Below are 11148 nucleotides of genomic sequence, written 5' to 3' on the forward strand. Positions count from 1 at the left end.
GCCCAGGACGGAGAGCTCGTAAACAGTGCTGAAGCATTTTCAGCCACCTCACAATAAATGAATAATTAGCAGGTAAATTTCAGCCAAAAAGCAGATATTCAGCTCCCACAGGCACCATTATTATTATTTGGAAATTTGGACAAAAGGGGAGGGGGAAAAAAAACAGAAAAGGTGTTGATGTATGCCTCTAACTAACCAGCACATGCACACCAACTTAAATGAAACCTGATTAACCTGAGATCTATTAAATAAGAACAAAAATCTCAATACGAGCTTACTTCATTTGTGATTAGAGATGACACAATACCAATTTTTCTGTACCAATTATCTGATACAGATATGCTGCATTTGAATGTCAGCCTGCATTTTTTATTCAATCTTGGGGCTATAATATGAGACTGCTGGGGATGTAATAGGATATGTAATACATCTCAAACAACACTTTTTCTGTGTGAGATGTATTACATGTTACATTATTGCAGATATCATGCATGGATTGATGGATATGACAGAAAAAGTAAAACATTTCTACATATTGTCTCTTTTAGGGAGATTTACTGCCTTGGTCATCGCCTGCTTGCTTCTCAGTTGTACTGTACTCATGTGCACACACACAGACTGTGTGGGCAGAGAATCCAATTTATAATACTCCCTCTCTCTCTTTAATCTTCATAAATTTAGAGAAAGAGGGCATTACTTCCCTCCCCTCCCGTTCCTTCATCCTGGTGCTCATACTCCGTTCCCTTTCTTCATGGCCAAACTGGAAACAATGTGTTTTTTTTTCTAAAGAACAGATTAATAAAAAAATCTTGGTGGTGTTCACGGATGATGCTACGTGTTGGTCACGGATCCATGGCGGTAAACAGTGCGGAACAGTTACTTCCTCTAATTTAAATACTCCAAATAGAAGGCCTGTTCTGCCACAATGGAATATCACAAAGACTGCAATGCAAGTTTTCATGTCTGATTTGTGTATTTGAACATTAACCATATAAATCATCAATCGCGTAAAAAGCGGTTAAGTGACCTGCTTGAACCAACATGGCTGTCATCATGTGACCTGCTCCACGTGACCTGGCTCTAATCACATGACCTACGGTGCACTGCTGCAAAGCACTGCTGTGCTCTGCTTTTTCAGGCTGGAACATAATTGTAAAACATCATAAGATGCTATAAGATATATATATATTTTTTTTCTCCCAATATCCGATCCAGCATATGTTGGTTATATTCACACAATTCCGATAGGTAGCGTAGAATTTAATTTTTGCTATCTCTATTCGTAATGCAAAGTCACAAATATCTACAGAAACAGGAAATTCTCAAGAGAAAAAATGGCTACCAGATGTCCGTGTAGTGGAATATTCATGCCCAAGCCATTATGTATTGAGTATTCTATTTCAAGTACACAAACGCATAACCAGCCTGCTCAGGCTTACAAGACAGAGACAGACGCCTCTTAATCAGTGCTTGTTCCTGAGTCTTATGACCCCAAAGATGTCTGGACTGGTTAAGAACCGCAAGGAAATACACTCATCAGGGCAGAGGCAAAAAATAACTATATGGATAGCTGTTCCTTTTCTGCAGGAATACAACAACTGTTGTGTTGGGACTGTAATTCAATCAAATTCCAAAAGGTCCTTGATTTGATTATGAAAACTGCTAAAATTAACTATAGAGAGTGACAGCAGCTCTCTGCTGGCCCAGAGAAAAAGGGAATTCAGATACAATTTGTGGGGGGGGGCACCGTAACCATAACACCCGACTGTCAGCAGTGCCACGGGCTGCTTCGCTTTCTTCCACCACATGCCGGCACCACTCGGGCTGACCGTCGCCTTGACGACACTCCAGCCCAAACCCCAATCGCATGCCGCCGCCCACTGTCACCGTTGACGGAGCTCCAGGACACGATTAATTTGCATATGCTAAACGAAGCAAAACAGCATACTTACATCACAACTGTAAAAATATCAGATTGAAAACTCCAAATACAATAAAGGCAAATTTATTAAGCAATAAAGCAGTTAAGCCTGGATGCTGCTGTAGAAATATTGCCTATTGGTTTTGCTTTCATACAGATAAGACAACAGTATGTCAATGGGCCATTTAAAAAGAAATTACTATACAGATAAAAACAACATACAAAAAAATGTCTAAATAGTGTCCGCAGAAAATTGGATATTAAAGCATTTTTCCCTTGAGTATATTCAGAGGGCATTGCCTAGGATAGAGGAGTAAACAGAATGACCATTCATCCCTGACCAAGTCTGTGCGTATTTTTAAATAATGCTAAATACATTAAAACAAGGAAATATCAGGAGTTAATTATTAAGTGACCAAAAGTGTCTTGCATTTGAGAGTAGTGACAGCAGCCTGCCTGTGCTTTAGAGACAGCTGTGGACACGCCTGCTGTCCCCTGAGGCCTTGCGAGGCGGCCGTTTGGACACGTGTCCTGCAGGACGGAAGACGTGTCCACATACTCTGCACACTTGTTGCCTTAGGAATGAAAAAGAACTGTCCGTGATGCCTTTAAAAAAAATATCATTTTGAGATTAAAGCTTTTGTTTTTTGTTAATGCAGTTTTCAAAGAATTTTTTTTTTTTTTTATGCATAGGCATATGCTTGAGTAAAATTAACATATTTATTCCCAACTTCCAAATGAAAATATTGTCATTTAGAGAATTTATATGCAGGAAAGGACAAGTGGTCAAAAAAAACCCCAAAAGACAAATGTATTAAACTAAATTAATGCAAAGAACGCAATTATGAAATTAATTTGTTAACACCACTATGTTCACGTTTTAACTAAGGAAAGTTCAAAATTTTACATTTGATGAAATGGAGCAGATTTGAGCACAGCTTTCATGTGTGTTGGCATGCTCTCCACTGGGTGATCTCACTGCTCGTTAAATGAGATTTGGTTCCAGTGTTCACCTCATCAGTACCTCGTTAAGGAGAAGGAGGTGTGTCCGTGCTGGAATTCAACCCACACTAAAACAGAATGACTGCCATACGTGCAGAGATTACGTTTTCCAATGGTCATTCAGTTTCAAATGTTAATCCATTGTTCCTAAAGCCAAAATTTAAATTTAATTATTTGTTTCTAAAGAATTTAGATTTAGAATTTAATGGGCACACCTGCTTCAGTTCTTGTTTACATGCATGACAGAAAGCAGAGGGCGACAAGGAATAATAAATGAAAGGCAGGGCGGCCATTAATTCCAGAGCACTATTACATAAATGGCCGACTCGGAGAAAGCTGGAGCATGCTAAGCAACGTCTCCATCGGCCCTCTGATGTCAGAAAGCGTTTGCACTTCGGTGGTTGTCAGGGACGACGGCACCAAAGTAGGAGCCGTTGCATCTCCAGAACTTCTCCACAGAGGTGTCTGGGCCTTCAGGACTCAGTAGCGAAGACCAGAGAGCCCACGACGAAGAACTCGCCCCCACTTGGCCAGTCGGTGAGTTCAGCAGGTGCTACACATTTATTACCGGGCACCAGGGGGCCCAATAGCCGGTCCGGTCTGGCCTGACTGTCACCTTGGCAACCGGTCACATGACAGAACAGAATGTCATACACCTTACCCAAGATCAGCCTGCTCCACTTTTCTCAAGAACCCACCCACATGTACTCATTCGTGCAGACATGTAACATAATAGGGGCTACTTAGTTCATCAAGGTATGAAAAACGGGTTTACATGCAACCATGAGGGCCGTGAGCTGAAAAAGGACATTTGTATGAACTGCCACGTGTTGGGCTGGTGGTTCCCAGCAGGCCGTGCGCTAGACGAAGAGCATGGCGCTCGAACACCAAGGTCACGGCTTCAGCTCGCAGGAATGAACATCCACCGTCAAACTGATAAATGTGGGTAAGTTGCAGTGGAATCTGCCAGATGTGGAAGACATGACGGCCCCCGTGCCGCTGAACATGGCACCGTGGATCCCTGCAAAGATTTACTCGACTGACAACGCCGGCAGCATTAGAGGTTTCAGAATTAGCGGAGACCGACATTAAGACTCAGTGTCTCTGTACTCCACGTTTAGCATCAACTCTGCAATGGCCATATGTCTCCAACATCGCAGACGGTTACAGAGACAAGGTAGACACGAGGAACTTGGCCTTCAAAACATGACTGTCACAAGGTGCACAGCCTTCAGAACAAGTTCATGCTAATTTCCCTGCCTATTCCACTTATCCCCACTACGCCTCGTCTGCTTCAGACACTGTGTAGACATGGAGGGAGACGTGTAGTCGCTACACAATGATGGCTGCTATGATCCAGCAGCCACGTTTATGAAAAGGTTTTAACGGATATTACTCCCCAGACATGGTAACATCGACGATAACATTCTAAGCATTCGTGAAACGAAAACACGTCCGTGCGCCGTGTCACAGCACCACACTGTCTGGGGTCAAGCCCCCCCCGACATTTAAGGCTATGCCACTATCATATTTGAGTTTAGAAAGTCATGGCAGAATGCTAAGTTCAAGTTGTTCAGGCCTTAAAACCTGGCTGTGATTCATGCTCTGCTGTTGTCTTGCAGGAAACGTGCAGCTCGGATGCAGAACTGCTTTGATCCGGAATACCATAACAAGTTTTCAACTGGTACAGATCACGAGCGTGAGATACACCTGCTTCTAGTCTCGTCCCTCTGCCACAACGGCAGTGAGTGGCTGATCTTAAACTTTAGCTCTGTGCATTGTGTTAGGTTGAGCGTGTGATTCTGAAAGCCTTCACGATGGTATCTAGCCCTTTCATTTTTACAAAATCTGAATTTGAGATTCAGTTTTTGAAGGGGATGTCCTTACTTTAGGACTTGGACTTGGATTTTTACTCTTCTTTAATAAATATTTATATTATTATATATATATATATATATTAGTGCTGTCAATTCCAGGTGCCGCGATTAAAAGTCCTCACCAGAATTTTGCTCAAGCTTGCTAGATTTTCTAATTAGCAATCCAGGTAAAATTAGTGGAATCAACATAATCCAGGAAGCCTGAGCAAAATCCTGGTAAGGACTTTTAATCGCGGCACCTGGAATTGACAGCACTAATATATATATATATATATATATATATATATATATATATATATATATATATATATATATATATATATATATATATATATATATATATGCTACCTTATACAAATCCTAAGCAGCAGTTCAATTATTAGACTTTGATATGGAGCCGTGTGACATCATATTTCATACAGTTTCATCACACAGTTTTAAAATGCTAAGCTCTGTCTATATTATGTACCTTTAGGAAATTTGAAAGGGGGGGGGCGGTGTTGCTCTCCACAAATTAAGCCATTTAAATTAAAATACTAGTTACTATATTCGTTTCAATAACACAAACAATAACATTTGGCTAATTGGTTAAAAAATTTACTTAGAAAGCAGAAACGTAAATATATAATGCAGCTGGTATCAGACTAGTGATTTGCAGTCAGAGACCAAATACACACACTAACATACATATAAAAGTGATCACACAAACAGCAAATATGTAAATTACAGAACACAAACCCTCATAAACCACACCCATCCCCCAACCAACCATGACCACAACAAATATTAAGTGAATTATTATTCAAGTTGTTATAGTGCATATTTATTAATAAGTAAGCATATTCATTCATGTTGCAATTTTCCTCTGGATAAATGAAATTCCATCTAACCATCTATATATGGGTTTTCTGGAAGGTGGAAACCAGTCTAGAAATGGGCAGAGTGGCAGAGATTGGGCAAAAACGTTGAAAAATCGATACTACCTTTTCCTCAAAGGTAACAAGACCCCATATATTGATGGCATGCTGAGAACAGATACAAGATGTCTGAACGTTCATATTGTCGGACATGTTCTCACTATGAAAGGAAGAAAGATCAGGTTAAAGAAAGGGTCAGGAGGTCCTACAGGAACAGTGCTCTGCAACAATGGTGTGATGGAGCGAACACAAATGGACAGTAAATTAGTTTGCATAACCAAAAGAGATATTATTTTGTATAAACAAGCAAACACTTGGATCCAGCCTATTTTCCAGCAGGCACAACAAGACATTAGTACACACCAAGGTCATGGCTTCATTTCCCAAGTGGTACAGGTACTATCAGCCTGACTGACTGCTCTGTACAACATGTTCCTGTCTAATGTTGCAAATAAAGTGTCTTTATACAAATCAGCTGAGAGCTTGGACCCAGGGAAAAACTGAGAATCAAATAAATTCAAAAATCTTTATTGAAAAAGAAACAACCGGAGTACAAACATGTGCTTGTTACTTAAAAAATCCAGGCAGAATATCAGCACTTGGTTTTCTTCTTCTATGCTACACACTCCTGTGAGGAGCACATAGTGTAGGTTACTGGCACCTTATTTAACACAGACGCTGGCCTCACTTTATGTCTGTTAACTGATGTGCTGTTGTCTATCTACAAACTAATCTCTTTGTTGACGTGTTAACTCAGCTTAACACACACACAGGCACACACACCCACACACATACACACACACACACACACACGTGCACGTACGTTCTTGCAGCCGAGTCACAACTGAGGTGCAAAACACTTCCACTTACTGAAAACAGCCTTAGCAGGAAGTAATGGTGACCTATGGTATTTTCAAAATTATTTTGAACAAAAGTAGAATTTTGTGGCACTGACAATCTTATCTAAACAGCAAATCTGCAGCTAATCTGGAATCACACACAAAGCAGCAATATCTTGCTGCTTGTTTTGTTAAAGGATTTGACTCACTTCTGAATTTATCAAACTACTTCAGATTTCACATACAGCAAAATGCAAGCAAAATACTCTTATGGTACATGAGAGAGACTCACTTCAGAGGTCTGATCAGTGGTACAACCAGGTCCATGATTGTAAACCCATCATAAACGTTTACTTGGGAATTCTTTGGATCCTATGAATCCACAACACACGGTTGACCAGCATGGACTGAGCAGACCCCAAAATTCCTTTGCATTTGTGCATGTACAGGTACAATGTAAAAACACATGCGTCTAAACTGTTGCACTTTTGGACAGACCAATCAGACCCATGACAAGCTCTTCAGAAGAACCCACATGCACTACTGTCCAGAACGGCTGCTGCACCACACACACGTGCTTCCAGTACACACACCACTACATTCAAATCAATAGGTAATTTCTTAGCTGGGACCAGGCATAGTCAGAACTGCTTCCTCTGGTGCAGGTGTAGCCTGTATGCGGTGGGCTGGGGAAGGGGTAGAACATTCATCTCTCATCCATGCCTGTCGACATCCATCCTCATGAATCCATACGGCCATCATGGCTTCACAAGACCCAGCAGCCCATTAGAGACAGAGTGAGATTAAGGGGGGGGGGGGTGGGGGGGGGGGGGGGGGGGGGGGCAGGATCGCTCTTTGCTTATCTGACCCCGCCCTCATTTGCATTCACACAGAAAGTGGGAAGATTGAGCATGCAAAGTGCATGTGGAACCCAGAACCCCCCCCCCCCCCCCCCCCCCCCCCCCCCCCCCCCCCCCCCCCCCGCGCCCCATTCACGTGAGCAGCGGATATGTCTTACATACAAAGCAGGCCGCCACACACCTGCCCTGCTTTGATCTCATCATCATGCACCCAGACATGACCAGGACAAAGTGCTGTCGATGTCACGCCTGACGCGGGGCAGTACATGTCATTTTCCAGGAGGTCACATGGAATGTGGCATGCCCACACAGAGAGGCCCATCGCTGCAGTAACGTCCCAATTCATGGGACATAAACTAGTTATAAAGAGCACACCAGACACCTAACACACAGAACACTGGAGTGGAGAAAGTGAAAGTGTGTGTGTGTGTGTGTGTGTGTGTGTGTGTGTGTGTGTGTGTGTGTGTGTGTGTGTGTGTGTGTGTGTGTGTGTGTGTGCTTCTGATACACTATTAAAAAGAAATTAAGAAATTAAAAAATTTCTTAGATCAATAAGTTGTGCTCTTCAGTTATGTGATTAGTAAATGTGTCTATCAGATTTTGCGTCTATGTCTCAATATGTCACACTACATAAGTGTGGCAAAACTTTAAGAGCCCACAAGTTATCACTTTTAACTTGTGAAAATAACAGATTATCCTAATAGGCTGACAACATTGTGAGAAGTCGATGTGACACAGTGGGCAAAATAATGTTGCAGATGGTGAACTGCTTTCAAGCATCGCCTGTATAACCAACCACTTGTACCGCCTGAAGCGTCAGACACCATCGCGGAGTTACAGAACACCGTGATCATAGTTAACTTAACACGAGTAAGTCTCAAAAGAACAAATCCCTTACGTCTAGCCAAGATGCTCAAACCCTTTCCATAGCCCCTTACGCCTTTTTTATTTCTAATTTCCCAAATCCTAGAAAATCAAGTGCATGGCCCGACTGTAGTCAAATGCTGGTGGCGAATCGCGCATTTTTTCTAATTTATTTGAGGTCGACAGCCAGTTGCAGACATTGTGAAATCTGATTAGGTGTAACTGAGTTGAAGTGCATGCGTCTGATTTTGCCAACTCAAAGATCTGTAAAAAAAAAAAAAAAAAAAAAAAAGCTCGTCGTGTTTCACGGCGAAAAAAATAATGTAAACACTTATTATTTTTTTAACGTGCTCGTTTCACGTCCCCCGCAGTGCTGTTATCACACCTAAAACATTATATATTCATCACTGGGATTCTGCTCGGTGATCTGGTTATTATTCCTCTCATTATTTACCTATAGAATCATGATGCTGCGTGTCATATTACTGGCTAAGGCCACAAGCTAATTTATGATCGAGGAGGTCAAATATTATAGTGGTGTATATTCTCGCTAAGAATATTTCGATCTAGGCGTTCACAGCCAAAGGAGCTCCTACCTTTCTCCCGGATCCATATTTTGATGCGCTCCACCGAGGTCTTTTCTGCCCACCGGGCCCTGTGTCATCCTCCTCGTCTCCTAGCAGCCCGGCCGATGCTGAATCTGAATCCTCTCCTTCTTCCAACTCCTCTCCCTCCTCAACCTCAGACGTCTTCAGCCGCTTCGGCGCTCTCTCGTATTCCCCCTCCGCGTATTCCTCAATAAGGGACATTATCTACGAGTGGCCACGAACAGATCAGTAAAGGGGTAAAATGTGTAGACTGATGTGGGCTGGAGGTGGAGAGCGAGTGCGTTCCGCAGCATGTGCCTCGCCAGCGAACCTGCTCACAGCTGCGCGCATTTGCGAAGCCCGACTAGATCCAGCAACACACGCCCTCTCGTGCGAGAGCGCAGCTTCACTCTTTGTTCACGCTGCAGCTTTGACGGCCTGGGCGCAGATCGCGGAGCCTTCTCATTGGTCAGCCGGCTGTCTGCTTCTGCTGCACGATCGCTGATTGGCCGTGGGAGCCACTCGTAAACATTAAAGATGGTGCGGCAGTCCCTCAATATTTTAGTTTTTTAAATCGGCGATGGGTTAGAATGAATGTAACATTGTGATGCATGTATTTATATGTATATGTAATAGCAAATGTAAATGTGCGTTGCCTTTGGAGAATGCAGGTATACAGGAAAACATGCTAGTAGAAATAATTAAGATTACTATAAAAAGGCACTTTATAACATTAAAAGACCTCCGTCTGACTCGTTTACAATTCTTTTGTCATATGTCATCGTAGTATTACTCTTACGGAAACCTTGTGTTCTTCGTAGAGAAGAAGAGTTGCCGAAGGTCCGAGACTAGTGTTTTAACAAATGCTCTTTCGTTTTAGATCACCCACATGGTTATAAGAAGAAACGGATGCCCGCTAGTTCTATTTAAATAAGTCCTCGTCGAAGGGAGGACCACACATGTGACATGGACTGGCATTATCCTGTTACTCCTGCATAGACTAGTACTAGAAATGTAGTAGTTAGCATCAATTTATCTTTGTCATTGTCCAAAATATCTAACAGGCACACAAATAGCTCATGATTAAACAAAAAGGTCATTATAGGTTAGCAATATATCGCTGCTTTGAAATGGCAGCTTAATATGTTTATTTTTATATCTTATCTTATCTTAGGTTTATGAAAAGCACACATGTAGTTATATAGCTATCACCTGGCAACTGTTTTCATGATAGTTGTGCTTTAATATTTTCTCTGCTACATATACAATACCACAAAACATTTGGGGAACACATTCCTGAAACCCACGGGGATGCTCTGTATGGATGCAGCCAGACGTCTACGGCACATGACAACCAACATGTGTTTTCAGCATTGACCGCTAAGAAGGTTTTGGATATGGCAACGCAGGCCACAGATAGTACACATTTAATAAGGTATCGAGGGCGGACGAACTTCATTTTGGTCATCAGCCCAGATATCTCTCACATTAAAGCATGTAGCGAGAAGCTTTACTCAAGATGATGGTCTGTTTGTGAGAGAGTGCGCAAAATGTCAAAATGCATGATGCCAAAATGAATATGAGCTGATGATGAGTTTCCTTTGGCCGGTACTGTTGGGCCGTGCATGCTGACAGCACCCAAACGTGACCTCCATTAAAAGCACACGGAACAGGCGACACACCACCTGACGCAACATTACTAGCCCAGCAATTACTGCAGGAGATTTTCTCCTCCCTCTCCCAAAGTAAACACGCGCCAGAGAAATCCCACTGAATGAATACGAGAAGGTTACACGTCCCATTGCCGTCGCGCGCCGTGTAATCGTGAAGCATTTAAGCTAATTCGTCCAATTTGTCTATGCCAACGCGCCTTTGTTTGCAAGGAAAGACCTTGGTGAATTGGCATTAAAAAAGCCTTTTCACACTCTGCTGCTACTGTTGCTGGGAAATGTTTATGCAAAATTTTTGTTATCCACCCGACCCACTGAATCGGCGCAGCTTAGGGGAAACCAAAGCCCCGCCAAGGTAGAGTGAACCGATGAGCGCTAGTGACATCCGGCTCTCCCGTCTTCAGCGTGTGTGCTGAAACTGTACACAAACACACCTAGGGTATTCTGAAAAACTATGGTCACATGCTACGGGGTGTTTTCACTGTAATCTTACTAAATAGCATGCCAAAACATCTTGGAGTGCTTCGTGAGGGAAATCGACCTTGAAACAACCAGCAGTTCATTGGCAAGATCAATGGATGCCTTCCAGTATTTGTTCAGCGATCGTGCAG

The 11148-nt window shown here is 42.5% G+C and overlaps 1 protein-coding gene across 1 annotated transcript in view; it reads right to left on the minus strand.

Moving 5' to 3' along the window:
- Positions 1–9284, minus strand: part of hnrnpll (heterogeneous nuclear ribonucleoprotein L like) — a 34354-nt gene extending 25070 nt beyond the window's left edge. The window contains exon 1 of the mRNA XM_077023472.1: positions 8877–9284. Coding sequence (XP_076879587.1) covers positions 8877–9089 — 213 coding nt within the window. The 5' untranslated portion in view covers positions 9090–9284. The remainder of the gene's footprint in view (positions 1–8876) is intronic.
- Positions 9285–11148: the final 1864 nt, after the last annotated feature.

Source organism: Brachyhypopomus gauderio, chromosome 12, assembly GCF_052324685.1.
Source record: "Brachyhypopomus gauderio isolate BG-103 chromosome 12, BGAUD_0.2, whole genome shotgun sequence".
Taxonomy (NCBI): domain Eukaryota; kingdom Metazoa; phylum Chordata; class Actinopteri; order Gymnotiformes; family Hypopomidae; genus Brachyhypopomus; species Brachyhypopomus gauderio.